This window comes from Epinephelus lanceolatus, chromosome 2, assembly GCF_041903045.1.
Source record: "Epinephelus lanceolatus isolate andai-2023 chromosome 2, ASM4190304v1, whole genome shotgun sequence".
Classification (NCBI taxonomy): Eukaryota; Metazoa; Chordata; class Actinopteri; order Perciformes; family Serranidae; genus Epinephelus; species Epinephelus lanceolatus.
Genome location: NC_135735.1, coordinates 4,517,515 through 4,535,097, shown reverse-complemented (window position 1 = coordinate 4,535,097; position 17,583 = coordinate 4,517,515). Strand labels below are relative to the sequence as shown.

At 42.6% G+C, this 17,583-nt stretch overlaps 1 protein-coding gene across 3 annotated transcripts in view; it reads left to right on the top strand.

Annotated features, from left to right (window-relative positions):
* Positions 1-17,583, top strand: part of lrrk1 (leucine-rich repeat kinase 1) — a 127,013-nt gene that overhangs the window by 28,255 nt on the left and 81,175 nt on the right. For all 3 annotated transcript variants that reach the window (XM_033625577.2, XM_033625571.2, XM_033625584.2), the window contains 9 exons: positions 3,735-3,906; positions 4,716-4,895; positions 5,559-5,695; positions 7,534-7,760; positions 9,761-9,888; positions 10,166-10,329; positions 12,072-12,209; positions 15,225-15,337; positions 16,989-17,059. In XM_033625577.2, coding sequence (XP_033481468.2) covers positions 3,735-3,906; positions 4,716-4,895; positions 5,559-5,695; positions 7,534-7,760; positions 9,761-9,888; positions 10,166-10,329; positions 12,072-12,209; positions 15,225-15,337; positions 16,989-17,059 — 1,330 coding nt within the window. The remainder of the gene's footprint in view (positions 1-3,734; positions 3,907-4,715; positions 4,896-5,558; positions 5,696-7,533; positions 7,761-9,760; positions 9,889-10,165; positions 10,330-12,071; positions 12,210-15,224; positions 15,338-16,988; positions 17,060-17,583) is intronic.

The following is a 17,583-nucleotide window of genomic DNA, read 5'->3' as shown; positions in this document are numbered from 1 at the left end:
CATTATCAGACAATCTGAGCACAGATATGCAAAAGCCCCCAGCAATCCTACACAGGAGAAAGACACACACACTTTATAGTTGTTTAGCCTTGTTTTGTGTTTTTGTTTTGCATCTTATTGTTGTGTTTTATGTCTCTTTGAGATAATATAGTGTCTTTTTTGGTCATTTTTTGTCTCTTTGTGGCTGTTTTGCCTCATATTGTAGTTTTATTGTGTCTCTTTTCAGTTCCTTTGCATCTCGGTGTGGTCATTTTGAATCTCTTTCTGGTCAGGTGATAATTTGAGTCACATTTTGCAGTTGAGCTTGATGTTGCCTTGCAAAACAGTATGACGTCAATACGTCAGCAAGTCAAAATATTGCGAGTATCACGACAAGAATTTTTCATATCATATTCAACATTATGCCGGTATTAGAGGCGACTGTGGCTCAGGAGGTAGAGCCGGTCGTCCAGTAATCGAAAGATCAGCGCTTTGATCCCAGCTCCTCCAGTCTGCATGTCGAAGCATCTTTTAGAAAGATACTGAGCCCCAAATTGCTCCAATGACTGTTCCACCGGTGTGCGAGTACGTTTAAAAACTGAGTAGCAGATGGCACCTTGTAGGTAGCCTCGGCCACCAGCGTATTAATGTGAGTGTGAATGGGTGAATGTGACTCGTAGTGTAAAAGCGCTTTAAGTGGTCAGATGACTAGAAGAGCGCAGTCTATTTACCATTATCATGAATGATATGATTTGGCACACCCCTACTAGGATAGAATAAAGTTAGAATAATAAAAATAATTAAAAAGTATTAGTTAGTGCAGGGATGTGTAATTGTGCGCATGCTAACTTGCTAATGTTTTGCTGTTATCAAAAAGCACTGCTTTGCTGATGTGCAGCATCACAGAGACGCAAACACGGCTAGAGACTCTTAACCTTTGGTCTTATTTTATATCAAATGGACCTTTCAGTTTTGACATGTTACAGACTGAGTGCTGACTCACTGAAGGCTTGTGCACACAGGAGGCGCCTCAGCATCTTTTTCAGTCATCTGTGTGTCTGATACGCTTCTATTTTAATCGATCCACCTCTCTACACAGGCTTTGTTACGTCTCATGTTTCACTCTCACTCATATAACCTCGACCTGAAGCATATTTTTATGCTTCAAGTCTATTTCCTTCTGTGTGAAGCTTGTGTCAACAGTGAATGTGTGCTGTGCACGGATCACCGCCAAAACACAGGTGACCTACACTGAGCACTGTTCGCCCAGTTACAGAACAGTTCAGTGCCTGCCAATAAACTTCTAAATGAGCCTTTGTTAGTCTCATGTTTTACCTGTAAAACTCATGTTTATTATCTGGGACATGAAAACAACCACATGAATAAAAATGTGTGTTCTGGTTATAGTTCATTTATAAAATCTTAAGTCACCAAGCATCTCTCCTGATTGCTGACTGGCTGTCAGTTGAAGAGTTAATGACACAGGTCAACAATAGAGGAGGTTTTAACTGATGTCTCTGAGGTCATATCTATCCATAGAGACCAAGATTATGCGTACACACCTGATGGTTATGGAATTATTCTTGATTTATTTTGGGTATGTCTGACCAGGCGAGCCACACTTCCCAGCACCATATAGTCATCGCAGATTTTTAACACAGCCAGGTGTGTCAATGACGGGGTGTGTCTGTGACAGAGAAGTGGCATTAATCAGATAAAGATAAGCTAAACTATTAAAAGATTTCTATTTCCTCTAAACTAGTCATGACATAGAACAATTACACAAATTGTATGTTACAGGTGAACCCTTTTTTAGAAGCATAGAACCTGAATAACCAGTCACCTGCGATCAGTCAACAAGACAAAACAAGTTTCTCTTAAAACTACTTCAATCTTTACTGATGGTGGAGCAGCAGGGAGAAGTGTATATTCAAGTGTGAAGTTGTTTTTATTGCGGCTCAACTCTGTTCCAACAGAGAGCACGAGGTTACATTTTGTTAACGTTCTCAACTCTTTGTGGAGGTTGTTTAGAAGTAGACTCGTACTTTACTGAAACATACAGGGCTCTGTTTAAATGATCTGTAGCTTGTGGTCAAAAGTGCATGGCACAAGTGCATTTAAGACATGTCCAGCTCCAGTTGTGATACTTGTGAACAATGCATAATCTGGATGCTATGTAAGTTGCAAGGAGCAAAGGGGTTGTGTTAAGTCCCTTGATTAAACATGGGTGTGTTTTGGTTGTTACATGAATTCAACCAACCAGAGTTTCATCTCCCATTCCGTTTAAAAGCCAGGTGAGGCTGCATCTGGTGCACTATTTACACAGCAGATGGAGAAGCGATGGTTTTCTGCTCAGAGTAATTCAGTAGGCAAGCCAAGTTTATTTATATAGCACATTTCAGTAAAAAAGTAGATGTTCTTAAACTGCTTGACATAAAACATCAAAAGCATCTAGACATGGTGCAAAATAAGGACGTTGTAAAAGGACGTTTAAAAGCGAATCATTACAGAACTAAAGAATAGAAAATAAAAAGTTAAAATACACTAAGACTGGCATAAGATACAAGAATAAAAGTTACTGTACGTTCACACCAGAAGCTGCAAAAGAGGCAAAGTCTCTCGCAGACGCCCAAGAAGCACGACTGTCAAAAATATTTGTGGCAGCTTTGGTTGCTCTAGTCGCTCATCACGTGAATCATTGAACGTTCGATCGTGCTTGTCAGTTTTAAGGAGCCGCAAAGCGGACTACTGGCTTGAAAGCAGCGTAGTTGCTGCTTAATGTTGTCCAGTCAAAAAGCTCATAGTTACAGAAAGTTATGTTTGGTCAATGAAAACAGAGAACGTATGTCATCCCATTCAAACCAAGCAAGGAAGACTTGCATGCTACTTTGCAACATTAGCCTGTAATTCTCTCCTCTATTACTAACATTACACACTTTAAAACTCACCAGACCAACCAACTACCTCCGTGACGTGGTCCCAAGCCTCGTTCTTTTTATTTTGGTCTCTGTAACCGAACAGCGACACATTATAAAGGACTGAGTGGGCGCAAACGCAAGTAATAAACTTCTCGACATCCATTGTTGGAACAACTGTGCTGTAGGAACCAAAGTTACATGGCTTGTTCTCTGGGACCCGCTTCATCAATGCACGTCAGCATTCTGATTGGTTGCTGCCAAACTGCATCAGAGCTCATTGCCATAAAGTTAAACGAGTTTTAACTCTCCTCTGGACCGCTCCGGGCGCTTTGGTCGCCCAAGATGCGTGGCTGACGACCAAAGTTACATGGCTCACCCAAGTCGCCAGGCTCTTTTTGAAAATGAATGACTTCCGCCGTTTTGGAAGCTCTGGTCGCTGTTGGTGTGAACGTACAGTTACGGTGCAGTTAAAATCAATAAAACCATAAGAGCAGCAAAGTCACTGCCACAAATATCATGGGTCATTTAAGCAGCAAAACTAAAAACTGTAGTTACAAACTTGACAGAGGAAACAGAACTAAACGTTTAGATTCTGAAATAATTGCCTTTGAATAGCAGAAAAATACTGCACCAGGTTTGGTCAACGGTGCAGTCAAAGAAACAACAACGTGCCTGACCACAACTCATTTTAAGACCTGCACGCCCATGGGTGCACAGATGGTATTTGTTACTTACACAATGTGCACACCACTCTGTACACAGGACCACAGCAACAGGACTCTGGGGCTGCCAATGTTTAATCTGTGATTCATTATGTGTGTGTGTGTATTGTTTCAGGCCCGTCTCCTGTGTGTGGCCACTCAGCACGGTGACCTGCAGAGTGTGTGTTACCTCCTGAAAGAAGCTCGTATCACTGTTCCCCAGGAGCCGTCCAACAGCAACCCAGCCATCCTGGCAGCGTACTACGGCCACGCCAGCCTCGTCAAAGAGCTGCTGGACTCTATACCTGGTAGGAGGAGGAAGACTGTGGGAGGAAGGGCGAACCTTTTGTTTGATTATGATAATGGTTGAACTTTGTGTTTAGTGCTTTCAGAACCGAAACCAAACTCCAGGTAGAAACTAAAAGTCAGGACTTGTGCTGATAGAGAATTAGAGATTTGATAGAGAATAATCTTTAGTTTACATAAATATATTTTCCTTATTAGTTTTGCTAATCTGCCTTCTGGTGTTTAAAGGTTACATACTGTGTTACCTGTGCTTTTAATTAAGGCTCTGACTCAATGTCATCACCACGTCCTGAGCTTGTTGGGAGAGCCGACGTGATATCGGCATATTTTGTATTTCCTGCTGAACTGAAAGTAGAACAAAAACTCATAACCTCTAACTGGCTCACTTGTAATGGTGTACCCCAGGGTTCTGTGTTAGGTCCGCTGTTATTTTCGATTTATATTAATAGTCTTGGTCGAAATGTGGTTGTTGCCAGTTTTTATTTTGAGGCAGACGACACAGTGAGTTTCCTATCACTCATCCATCCATCACAGAGGCTGTGGCCAAACTGTAGGCTGTCTTTAATGTTATCCAGATTCAGCTTTCACGACTAAAGATGGTCTTAAATGCTGAGTCTAGAGTCTAATACACGCACCAGGTTTGCTGGCGTTAGGTTGCTGCATCATAGGTCCTTTAAAGCTTTCAGAATAATAGAAATGGTCTCTGGACTGACAGAAGCTCTGCGGTGCAGTCTGTGTGGATGTTAATGAAGAGAAGAGCATAACCTGACTGACCTCTGCTGACTGCTGTTTGCTCTCTGTCTCCTTTCAGGTCCATGTCTGAGGAGAGACTTGCTGAACTGGATGCTGGCCACATCCTGCCAGCAGGGTCACCTGGACGTGGTCCGGCTGCTGGTCCACGGCTACGATGCTGATGCCAAAGACTGCGCCATCCACAGCGATGAGTTTGCTGTCATCACTGGGCTCCCGCTGTACGCTGCTGCACGAGCAGGTAGAGACACACACATGAGAACACTGTAGACATCGTCGGTACTGACACAGCACACCACTGGAGACTGCAGTTTGGATTTGCTGCTTTACTGATGCAAAATCCCCAAAGTAAAGAAAATATTATTCTTACTCTGCCTTCAAAAAGTATCTAACTCCTGCATTCACGTCCTGGAAATACTGTATGTCAGATCAGATGTTGAACCAGAGTTTCAGCCTTGACAAGCTCATTGATGATTGTGATTGCTTATCAGTAATAGCAGCTCCTTTATGCTCTAACTTTATGGCTTGCAACACCGTGATTAATTTAACATTATTAATGTTAGGCCACTAAATTGTTCGACAGTTTTAAATGGCAGATTGAAGTACCGGCAACATAAATCTGCCCTTTAATCCTGATCCTGCCCCGGCTGACCAATCACAATCCAGTCACAGGGAGCTAAGCACCACCTACAGCAGCTGTGTGTCCATGGCTAAGCTGTAACTCCTTAATGCATACCTAGAGACAATTAATTCTTTAAACGCTGAACACCTGCAAGAGAAAACACCAGGTTAGAAACATGTAAAGCAGAAGTGCTGGAACAGTTCTGGTGACAGATACAGCGTGAACACTGTCCACCTCTGGTGCTGTGAACACATGAAGTGAGTGGCATGTTTTGTGTTGCAGGTAATGAGGAGATAGCTCGCTTCCTGCTGCAGAATGGAGCAGGATTCTCCTCGTACACACTGATGGACCATCCAGCCTTCAGCAAACACCTCCTCAGACTCCAAATACAGGAAACCTCCAACGCAGAAGGAGAGGAGGTAGGTAGCAGCGTGTCACCACTGTGTTCCCGAGTAGAAAACAGTGCAGCAGGAAAGACAGCCTATAAGGAGTTGTTTTCATACCATTAAATTTATGTGTGTTTCAAGTTTAATTGCATATCCAGCTGATAGAGGTGCAGACAGATAGCTTTGGATCAGAGCTGTTTTGCCCATAGGTTAGTAAAAGAGAACAGAGTTGACAGAGTGTGTCTGGGATTTGGAAGATTCAAAGACGTTAAACAGAAACCTGATAATGTTAGAATCATATTAATTAGCAGGTTATGCTCTCTGTCATATCCTGAATAAGATTCAAACCATAAGAAGACATAACGGGAACTGGTGTCCATGTAGAAATACTGATTTACAGATGATGACATGACACAGAGCACTTGTTTGATGTCCTCAGAAAATGACTTTTCTGAGGGCAGCTTCAGTGCTCATTAACTTGTTCTGCCTGTCGAGGGTTCAGGAGACACACCGTTCATTTCTCACCACCTGCAGAACTAATGATGTGGTCTGGGTCAGTGATGTTCCTGCTGCTAGCTGCAATGTGTCATGTTAGCCAGCCAGAAGCCTATCAGCTGTAGTGTGAAGACATTTACCTCTAAAAAGTTATTTTACAGTTTTAATATACTGAAAATGTCCACATATGTTATCTGATATTGTGATGATGAGCTCTCTGCAGCACAGACCTGTCTATGGAAATGAAAATAAGAAATTGAGAATAAACTGAAATGAATAAATAAAGTGCAGGATTTACATATAAACAATTAATCTTGTTTTTTTCAAAGGATCTTTTCTAGACTGGATTTGAAATTTTAGAACCATGACCAGATTACCTTCAGTGTTACCACTGTAATTTGGTTTAGTTCATCTCATAACTACAACATCATATTATGGCCATTTTACAGGAAGTAAAACAAAAATACTAGCTGGGGGAGGGGGGAATATTTCGATAAATAAGACAAGACAAGACTTTATTTATCCCACTCTGGGGAAATTCAAACGTTACAGCAGCTCAAGAGTCAGAAGCAAAAGAAAAAGAGGGAAAAAAGTGACTGAGTGCCAAGAAAGGATAAAAATATTACAAAATACAAATTACATTTAAAGCAGTAAATTTACAGGCAAAACCCACAAATTTACGGTAAAAGAAACTTGAATATTTTAAGTTGTAAATTTGAGAGAAAAAACTCAGAAATTAAAGTCACAAATTTATGACAAAAAACAAGGAAAAGTATGAATGAAATCACATATCTAAACATGTCTATGTCTTGTTGTAACAACAGGTTGCCATTGCTAGATGTCCAGTTAATAGTTTATAGTGTTACCAGACAAAAATGGCCTATTGATGCACAGATTTGCAAATATAAGAAACTGGGTTAGAGAGGGTAGAGTGGGTTTACGCACCCAAATAAACCTAATAAATACCAATAAATATCTTGCAAAAAAATTAATTCATGGTGTAATTTGACACAAAATACAGTTTATTACGTCTTACAAGTGTACCGTAAAATAAAAGCAGCCCAAGCAGTGTCTGTGGTTTTTGTAAAGTTGATTCAACCATCGCAAAGTGAAGCAATGTGGTTCCTTGACCAGTGTGTCATAAATGTGTGACTCTAATCTCAATTTTTTTTGGGCAGTTTATGACTTTATAATCCCAGAGAATATCTTGTTTTTTTAGCTCATCTGGGTTCAGTTGCTAATGTTCATTTATTCACTTTAATAAAACGTTAAGAATTATGATGTGTTATGAATAAATTCATAATACTTTTAGTCAAGGTGGTTAGAGGTGGCTCTCCTCATGACGTCATGCCGTCTGTCTGTCTGTCTGTGCGCAGGCTGTCAGTGTGTCCTGGAGCGGTCTGCAGCTGCCCTGGCTGGAGCTGGATTGGTTCATGGATGTCTCGTCACGTATCACCCACCTGGATCTGTCATCCAACAGCCTGGCTGCGCTGCCCTCTGTGGTGCCCTGGGGTCTCATGCGGCTGCAGAATCTGGATCTTTCTAACAACCTGCTGAAGGAGCTGCCAGCTGCTCACAGCTCCCAGGAGGTCATCTGCTCCAGGTATGTTTGCCACTTAACTAGAGGATCTGAATATTTCTCCTGCCACTGCTCTGTAGAGCTCCAAATAACTCCAAACTGTCTCACTATATTTAAATCCAGTATCTAAGGGTGTCTTCTTGGCTACGGATTTACCAATCCACCCACTGTGAGGACTGGACTTAAGAGATACTGAACCTTGTTGTTGTTGACTCTGAATGCTCTTGAAACCACAATCAGTACATTTAGATGACATTAGAGAAAATCGATTTATTGTGTTAGTCTGGCTAAAACCAGACTTTTAAACTACATGTAAACATGTTAGTCTGACTGAAATCGGACTAAAGTGAATTTCTCAAAGTCGGGCTGACACACCCAGATAATTAGCCTGGAAATCCAGACCCAAATCTAGAAAGATTTAGGGTCTGGCCATGAGTAATGAAAATGGCCCAACTCGAGGGGCGGTGCCAAGCATGCATTTGTAAATATCACTGCACGCAATTGGATAACACTACGACCAATCAGAACAATACTTAGCACTAAGCGCTAACTGGTAGATTAGACTCTTACCGTATCCGGTCGGCAAAACAGCAAAAACGTCCTTCTTGCAAAGAAAAGATTTGAGCGCCGTCTTCTGTTCCTCTTTTAGAGAAAAAGCCAAGTCTGACTCGTTCAGTGTAGCGGCCAAAGCCGTTTCAAACAACTGGTGTTCATCCGTAGCCATCTTGCAGTGTTTACTGACTGATTTCGGACTTCGTTGTCGCAGCGCTGTCGTCATCTGTTTAGCTCGCCTCTTGCCCGCCTGTATCAGATACACCGATGTGATTGGTGCAGCTCGGCTCCAATGGCATGAGTAATGAGCATCATCACTGAGTGCCAGAGTGACTCGCTGAGCAAATTCAAATTGTGCTCTCGCGAGAACTTTGGATTTCCAGGGTACCAGATAATGTGACTGGGAGTCAAATTCCTCCTGCATGTATACAGTCAGTGAGACCAAAACTGGCTGAGGCGCTCTGAGCATGCTCCACAGATTCTGCCCTGGGCTTTGACCTGGAAGTGAATAGCATTAAATGTGTAACAGAAGAAAGCTGAATCCAAATGTCTAAAACTCCCAGACTTTGTGGGCGTGCTCATGGGAAGTCTGGTAGTGCTGAGGCCTCCAAATCCACAATTCAGCCAGTCCACAAGGGGCCTCAAGTGGACTTTCTGCAGACTTCCAGAGAGTCTGGACAGTCTCGGGGGCTGTCTGTCAGCCACTTGCAGTCTCTGCCCTCACAGACTTTACATGATGATAGTAAATGCGTCACATTAGTTCAGTTGAAGTCTGTAAGGGTGGACATTTGGATTCAGCTGAAGAAGCTGGTAACAACATGATGCCATCGACATCCAGAGCCGTGCATTAATGAATGGATGAAATGTACAGAGCCGTGACTTTGTCCACCATGGCACCAGTTAGCTGCTAGCTAACCGTAGCTAACATGTTGGTCGATTGTTTCGTCTGTGACACAACAGGTCAACCAGAAAAAGGTGCAATACTTACAAGCTGAAATTAGGCATATCTCCACCTTTTGTTGCGGACTCGGACATACTTCTGTCAATAAATCAGTTCCCCTCCAGTGCTTGTATACTGGGACAAGGACAGTAGTCCAGTAGGCCTAGTCAAGCTGTAACTGGAGCTCAACTTAATTGTGCGTGTAAACGTACTGATTGTCTCATTCTCTGTTCCTCTGTGTCTTAAATTCAGATAATACAGTGTGGATGAATAGCTTCCCCCTTGTTTCCAGTCTTCGTGTTAATCCAGGCTGAACATGTCCTGAAGTCAATTCTGTGGACTCAGAGATTAAACGAACATTGATCTCCTCTTACTTTGGCTAAAATGGCAAACAAGCTTATTTAAGTATTCCCTCAGCGAAGGCATTTACAAGTGTGGGCCAAACACTGATTCAGTGTCTCAGTCCTGGATGTAGCTGCTTGTGTCATAAAGAGCAAACTCATCAGCTGTCATTGTCTCTCCTGTGCTTCAGGTTACAGCAGATAAACCTCTCCCAGAACCAGCTCACCAGTTTACCACCTGGACTTCTCCATCTGACCCGCATACAGAGGATTTCTGCTGCTAAGAACCAGCTCACCGTCCTGTTTGACATCCCTGACAGTACGTTCCAACTCTGCTTCTGTAGAACTATTGTACGCATGTAGACTAATGTATGTAATAAATATTTAATGTAGATTTAAAAGTATATATTTACTCAGTGTTTGTCAGGCGCGTGTCAGGGGTTATTTTGAAAGAGATGGCCCAAGAGCTGTAACCCTACAAATACGCTGCATCATAAACACATCCTAAAACCCAACTGAAGCAACAGTTCTTTAATTCGTCATTTGTGCAGGTGTAATTCAGACTTTGGCTGTGTGCTTTATTTCCATTCTGTCAGCTACGAACTGGATCGGCCTCCGTAAGCTGGAGGAGCTGGACGTGTCCGATAACTGTCTGACCATTTTGCCCACATCCGTCATGCACTGTTTGAAATCCCTGAGCTTCCTCAACGTGTGCAGGAACACACTGAGCACCTTCCCTGATCCCTGGGCCTGTCCACTGGTAAGAAACCAGACTGCTGATGATCCACTTCACACATCTTTTTCCTTTGCTGTCTATAGGCACTCTCATTTACAGGATCTTGATCTGTGTTGCATCATGGTGAAGGAGCTGTTTGAGAGGCTTAGCTACCGTGCCAAAGATGACATTTGAGGAGAATGATGAAGGTTCACACAGAATGTTGAATATTTTTATTGCGTTCCACAGATGAGTGTATTTTGTTGTTTCTGTTGTTCTGGCTTTTGGTCCCAGACAGGGCAGAGGAGTCACAGACTAAAGCTGGGCATACACTGTATGAAAATGTTGTTGTTTAATTCCAACTCCCACTGAACCATTAAATCCTCTTTTGATTTATGTCCTCACACTGAATGGTACGATCATCAAAATCAGTCAGAGGGTACAGTCAGTGTTAAAGTGAGCAGGTGGGATTTGAGATGGGATTTGAAGGATGTTATGCTGTCAGACGGTGGGGGTAGGGCGTTCCAAAGGCTGGGGGCAGTGTAGCTGAAAGCCCTGGCACCCATGTGCTGAGGCGTGAGATGGGGATGATCAGGAGACCAGCAGAGGAAGAGCGCAGGGAGCAGGTGTACTCCTGGAGAAGGTCAGAGGGGTAAGTGGGGGCCGGGTTGTGCAGGGCTTTGAGGGTGAGCAGGAGGTTATTGTAGTCGATCCGAAACTGAACAGGGAGTCAGTGTAGTTAGATGAGGATGGTGGTGATGTGGTTGGATGATTTGATACGGGTGATGATCCAGGCAGCTGAGTTTTGAATGATTTGAAGCCTGTAAATGAGTTTGGTGGGAAGGCCAGAGAGAACTGCGTTACAGTAGTCAATATGGGATGTAACAAATGCGTGGGCCAAGACTTCAGTGCTGGACTGGGACAGTGATGGGCAGAGTCTGGAAATGTTGTGGAGGCGGAAGAAAGCAGTCTGGGTAATGTTTTTTATGTGAGGGTCGAAAGAAAGAGTGCTGTCCAGGATGACACCGAGACTCGTGACGTGGCTGGAGAAGGGTACAGGGAAGTTGGCAGTGATGACGTGTGGGACTTTTGGATTTTGGATGTGGTGTTTTTGGAGCCAGTGTGCCTCGGTTTTGCTGCTGTTGAGCTTTGAAAAGTCTGTCTCTCACATGAACACACACACATACATTAGCAAGTTAGCAGCACGTACAAGCTAGCTGGATAGACACTGTGCGATTAATTGAGTGAGAAAAGAGGCACTCATCTTGTGGCTCTGCTTCAACTGTTTGACAGCCTGACAATGACCGTCTGAAATTTCTGACATGTCAGAACCTTCTCCAAATGTCCAAGGGCTGGTCGGGAAGAGTGGGTCCTCGCTCCCCCCCTGCACCCAATGCACGGCAAATGATGCCGGACAAAGCTGAAATTCGGTCCAACTCCAAAAATAAGGCGTGAGGCTCAAAAATCGTGTCAGAATGAGCTTAAATTGTACAGTGTATGCCCAGGTCAACACTGGACACACATATTGGTGTTGTTGGTCTTTTCCCGGGATGTGTTTACAAGAGGAAACATAAAATAACACCAAACTTGTGCTTTAAAGTTTGGGGAATGCACAGTGCATATCTTACTGTCGACTAAAACTGCATTATCGTAATATTGATCAACTAACCACACAGTAACAGCTGAACCTTCATCACGGAGATGCTGATTGTTCTTGGGAGGGGTCAATAAAGTATGTTTTCCTCATAGTAACAGAAATGCATCCTCTTCTTCCTCCTCTCCTGCAGAAACAATGCAAAGCCTCCTCCAACGTGATCGAGAGTCTTCCCAACACCATCTCCATCTTCTGGAGGACTCAGCTGCAGGAGGTGGACTTCTCTGACAACAACCTGAAGGAGCTGCCCTCATATATCTTTGAGCTGGAGGTAGGAATCATTTTCTGGACCTGTTGTATGTGCACCAGGCTGCAGTGCAATTACCAGTTACACATATATTGATTCAACAGAAATAGATGCATTAACAGTAAAAGGAGTCCAACTCCTGTGTGTGTGATGTGTTCAGTAGCCTGCAGATGGCATTGCTGCTGTGTAGTTGACTTCATGTTTGAGTCACTGAAGCACCAGGAGAGAGTTAGAGTGCAGTAACATGACTTTCTGTTAGAAATGTAATGGTATTAATTCTTTTAAAAATAATGGTCTCTTTTAGAAAAAAAGAAAATTAAACTGAAAGGAAATCACAATAAACGTACTGGCCATTAATAACAAACGTGTGACAAATTTATTATGGGCGTCTTCTTGTTTTTACTCAGCGTCCTTTTGACTTTCAGGGTGTGTTGTTTTCAAATGTTGGAAGAGGTTGTTACTCATGTTGCTGCTGTGTTTTACCTTCTTGTCACACATAGTGCATGTTTCTGTCTCTATGTTTATCTGCAGGGTGAGAAGCAGCACCACACTACGCTTCCTCTCCGTCATTCTCTCTCGTTTAGTAGATGCAGAAGTGTGCGACTGCATGCAGCTGTTTTAATGTCACATAGTTTTGCAGGGTCATGTGACACGGGCCAGCTGAATGTCAGAGCGGCTTTGGCACAAACATACAAAAGCACTGAAAACATTCAGAGGTGAAGCAGCCATCCATTATTTGTATTTATATCATTTTATTATCAATAATTCTTTAAAAGAATCAATACCAAATTTATTCAACCTTGACTACAGTTTAGGGACGCACGATATTGGATTTTTTGTCGATATCCGATATGCCGGTATGTAACAACTCATTTGGCCGATAACAGATACGAATTTTGATATATCCACTTTTTTCCCCACCTAATTTTAGTGATCATCAAGTCTCTTCTGTAGTGGAATTAAAGGGATAGTGCACCCAAAAATGAAAATTCAGCCATTATCTACTCACCCATATGCCGAGGGAGGCTCAGGTGAAGTTTTAGAGTCCTCACATCACTTGCGGAGATCCAAGGGGAGAGGAGGTAGCAACACAACTCCACCTAATGGAGGCTGACGGCGCCCCAGATTCAAACATCCAAGAACACATAATTGAAACCACAAAATATCTCCATACTGCTCGTCCGTAGTGATCCAAGTGTCCTGAAGCCCCGACATGAAAAGTTTTTTTGGAAAAATGTCATTTGAACTCTGTTTTTAGCCTCATTGTAGCCTGTAGCTCTGACTGCCTCTGTGCACCGCACTCACGTGTGCGAGACCAGCAAAAGTACATGAACACACATGAAGGCGGTGCCCATGTCTCACGGTCTCGCGCAAGCATGCACACGTGAGCGCGGTGCACAGAGAGGCAGTCAGAGAGAGTTTAAATGATGTTTTTCCAAACAACTTTTTATGTCGGGGCTTCAGGACACTTGGATCACTACGGACGAGCAGTATGGAGATATTTTGTGGTTTCAATTATGTGTTTTTGGACGTTTGAATCTGGGGCGCCGTCAGCCTCCATTAGGTGGAGTTGTGTTGCTACCTCCTCTCCCCTTAGATCTCCGCAAGGGATGTGAGGACTCTAAAACTTCACCTGAGCCTCCCTCAGCATATGGGTGAGGAGATAATGGCTGAATTTTCATTTTTGGGTGCACTATCCCTTTAATATCATATTATACATGCATTATCGTATTGTGACAGCCCACCAGCAGGTGGAGACATGAAATACAATACTTTTCAATGTATGTAATACTCATTCATTGTACAAATTAAGAAAAAGCATGTTGGGCGTTTCTGATGGTTCATTTTAAAGTCATTATGGGCCAATAACAATGACGTGCCAGTAGTATCGTGCATCCCCACTACATTTAACAAACTAACACTCACCAGCAACATCCAGTGTCTGCTGGTCGATCCGCAGGCCCTTAGGACAGTGGTTCTCAGCTGGTGGGTCCCAGGTCCAATCTGAATGGACCCCAAGTGACTTGCAAACATGTCAAAAAACACACTTTATTTTGAAGTACAGGGAATTTCACAGTGAATTGACACTGACACTGAACTGACCTTAAACTAACGACCAAGGGGAACCACTGTGTTAGGGAGCCTGAGGTTTTTGCTTACAGGGAACTTCAGCGTATGTTTACCTCATCATCTGAAACTTCGCCCTGTTTTATTTGAATTTCCTTCCTTGTAACACTACACATCAGACACAAAGGTCTCCTTTAAAAATCCTGACAGCTTTGTTATATGACCCATTGTGGAACCAACAAAGGAGAAAGAATAAAGAGAAAACAAAAGACAGTCTTATAAAACTTAAATGTCCCCAAAGGGCCAATTTGTGGTGCAGCGTGGTAAACAAGGAACATAATGTAGGCACAAATGTACATTAAATGTAGTCATAATTAAAACCAAGGACAAGGAAAGCAAAAACAAAAGTCAGCCGTCTGTCAAATAACTAAGATGGCTTTAATACATCCTTGTATATGGCGCTTTCTTCTGACAGCTGGGCTATTGCATGATCAATAAATGACAATAAATTTAAAGATGATATATAAATGAAAGTGGAAAGGTTTATGGGTTTATCAGTTTTTCTGCTGAACACAATTTCACGACTTGCATTCGTTTTTATCTGCCATGTTACCAGATACATCTCTTTTGGAACAGAAACCATTTTTAGTTCTTATGGGAGCTGCTGCAGCAAAACAATATCACAGCCTCTGTGTCATACTTAATGCATGTTTTCTTCCAGGCTTGGCAGCATCTCTTATCACATCTCTTTCCTTCTTAAAAGATGCCTAATGTGAATGACTAATGAGTGAACGATTTGAGGCAACATAACACAGTAACCACAGTGAGAACTTTGGAGCTTACGTTTTCTTCGCTGTATGGGAAAGCTGGCCAGTAATACAGTCAGCCAGCTGTCTATGTACTCCTTGAAAGGAAAATGTGAATGTGTGGTTTACAGTATCTCACCCCTCCTCCCACTCGTCCTCCCATCAGGCTCTGGTCTCGTTGAGATTGTGTGGGAATCACATTGCGACACTCCCGGCCCCCAGTAAGTGGAAGTGCTCCCAGCTCAGGACCCTCGATCTTTCCAGGAACCAGCTGGGCAAGTAGGTCCACACTGTAGATACACACTGCCAGCTGTTACTGAACAACACAACCATTCACTGCTGAGGTCACTGAAGGTCATATGTGAAGAAACACTGGGTGGTTTTAATGCAGAGATAAAGAGATGGATAAAAGATAAAACCAGATGCAGTCTAGTACGGCTAAGAATTTTTCTAGTCAACCACTAGTCCTCATCAGTGGACTAGTCGCCCACATGTTAATGATATGAATGTAATGATTAAATGATATATTTTGGTGGTTTGAGTTGAAGGTGTGAGAAAGAATAGTATCAGTAACATTGTTAACACTGTGCTACATTACAGAGAAATACAAAACTGTACTAATGAACCTTCATTAATATAGGCCTATATTTTATCTTCAAGTGCACGTCACACACTGAGCGAGCCGCCTGTTAATGACGCTGTGGGCTAATGGGCATGTAGCTACTTCCATGTTTCAGATGATACGTCATGTTTGTAGTCGACCAATGAAGATGAGTTTACATATCACCTTGGGTTCGTCCTTCACCTTCTCAAAATGATCCCACACTTTGGATTTCCTGCCCGACATGTTATTAACTAGCCTGTGGAGTAACCGCAGGTACCAGCCCTGGAAATTAACCTGACGAGGACACTTCCTGTGTCTGTCCTTTCAAATTAAAGTCACACATGGTCCAGTCATATAGGCTTTGAGTTATTTTGACATTTGATACACATTAAGACCAGCATCACATCATCGCAAATGCCACGCCCCCTTTTGGGTAAAAGAAATGTAAATAAGAAGTAAAGAAGAACTGCAGAAAAGCTGTTGTGTAGCAGGTTAACTGAAGCTTTCACACTGAGATCTAAGGCACAGAAGATACATGAATATTCACAGTCAGTTTGATACTAAATGATGCTGATGACAGTTACCACTGATGGATTGCTAAAGTTAACCTGAGTGGGCGGCAGCTGCAGCACAGTTACACAGCACAGCAGTATCAGGCTGTTGTCTCCAAGTAAATCAAACAGAGGGCTATTGACAGGTTGGTTATTTACAGACAACACATATTGTACATGTCTAGACGTCGGGATATGAAATACTTTGTTGTATTACTGGGGAAGCCCAAGGGAGCATGGCGTCAATCAACTGTAGTCTATTAACATATCACGAACGCTCAGGTTCAGGCAAGGTGGCAAACAATTTTTAAACATGTATTTAAAACAAATGTTTGTTTAACAAGAAATAAATGTAACAGATGTGTAAAACAAATTGGTTCCTCTGCCCCAAAATAGCGCATAGTTTGCTTATCCGTAAAAGACTTGGAAGGAAGTGTTTCATAATGTATGGCTGTATTGCAATGTAATCTTACACATTTAAAACTATGTTAAGTCAGAGAAATGTTGTACAATATTATGGAAAAGTTCTGCAATAGTTTTGAAACTCATTGGTCAAAATGTGTGGGCACCCTGACTGTATCATATCGGGCTTAGAGCAGAGTTCTTGCCTCTCTTACTTTTTACTTTCTGTCAGTAAACTTGTCATATCTCTAAATATTTCTGAATCATATAAAGCTAAAGCCCTTGCAGTGTAATGTTTGTAAATGAGGGCTTTTGTCACTCCTTCTTAATGCTACTGTGCTTGACATTACTGGACTTGTTGCTGTGTCTTTAGAACAGAGGAAGGGCCCAAATCCAGGAGGCTGGCCTTCCTGAGTACATGGAACAGAAGGGACCCAGACCCAGGTAGGTCTGCTTTACATACATGGAAATAATTAACTCTAACAAGCTGAACCTAATGTCTGCTACTAATGTTGACCTCAGAGCTGATGTCAGGGCTGTAGAGTCAGAACATTTCTCAGCATTACTTGACATTTTGTCTTTGCATTTGTGCCACAAACTGAGAATGTTTAACAACATATTTGCCTGTTTTATTTGTTGTTTTCTGTATGATGAGCACAAGGCGAGTTGAATCCAGTTTTGGCTCATGAATCATTTGATGACCCTTCAAATTCTTCTTGCCCCCCATTGAAGAGGTCCCACTCCACTGTCTGGGAACCACAGCTCTAAGACAACGCTCTCTCTCAGCCTCTGAATGACAATAAACAAACAATCTCTAACCTCCCACATGAAGTGAACTATCTCTGACCCCGTCCCTCAAACTAACCTTTGATTTATGCAGCGTGTTCAGAGTTTACATGATCTGAGATAAAGACTTGACCTCCTGGTGACGAATCTGCTGTCACAGTGATTCCCAACCAGGGGTACTT